This window comes from Myotis davidii, unplaced genomic scaffold (assembly GCF_000327345.1).
Source record: "Myotis davidii unplaced genomic scaffold, ASM32734v1 scaffold937, whole genome shotgun sequence".
NCBI classification, from domain to species: domain Eukaryota; kingdom Metazoa; phylum Chordata; class Mammalia; order Chiroptera; family Vespertilionidae; genus Myotis; species Myotis davidii.
In genome coordinates this window covers 1,298,731-1,299,103 of record NW_006288252.1, presented here as the reverse complement: position 1 = coordinate 1,299,103, position 373 = coordinate 1,298,731, and the positions used below count along the sequence as shown (strand labels likewise).

General features: G+C 70.5%; 1 protein-coding gene across 1 annotated transcript in view; it reads left to right on the top strand.

Moving 5' to 3' along the window:
- Positions 1-59: 59 nt before the first annotated feature.
- Positions 60-373, top strand: part of HGFAC (HGF activator) — a gene marked incomplete at its 5' end in the record, with an annotated part of 8,343 nt that continues 8,029 nt past the window's right edge. The window contains one exon of the mRNA XM_015561563.1: positions 60-89. Within this exon, the coding sequence (XP_015417049.1) occupies positions 60-89 (30 nt within the window). The remainder of the gene's footprint in view (positions 90-373) is intronic.

The window sequence follows — 373 nt, the reverse complement described above, 5'->3', positions numbered from 1 at the left end:
GGGTCCCCAGCCCCTGCCCCCCGCCCAGACTGTCGCTGCTGGTGCTGCTGCTGCTGGCGCCTCTCAGGGCCCAGCCCCAGGCTGGAAGGGTGAGCACTGACCCATCACACTGTGACCTGGGGCTCCCTGTGCCCACTCTGGGTCCTGGGGCCGAGGCCAGGGCCCGTGTGGAGCGGGCGAGGGGCCCAAGGTGCTGAAAGCGGGCTGTGGGGGTGCTGGGCTGGTGAGCAGGGCAGAACCTGGGCATCCAACTTACTGGGCCCCACCTCGGGGCATGGGGGCCGCTCCCCGCTCTGGGCCTGTGGGGTCTGAGAGTTTGAGGTGGGAGTAGGGCCTCTGAGGGCCTCACCGCAGCTCTAGGCCGGATGGAGCA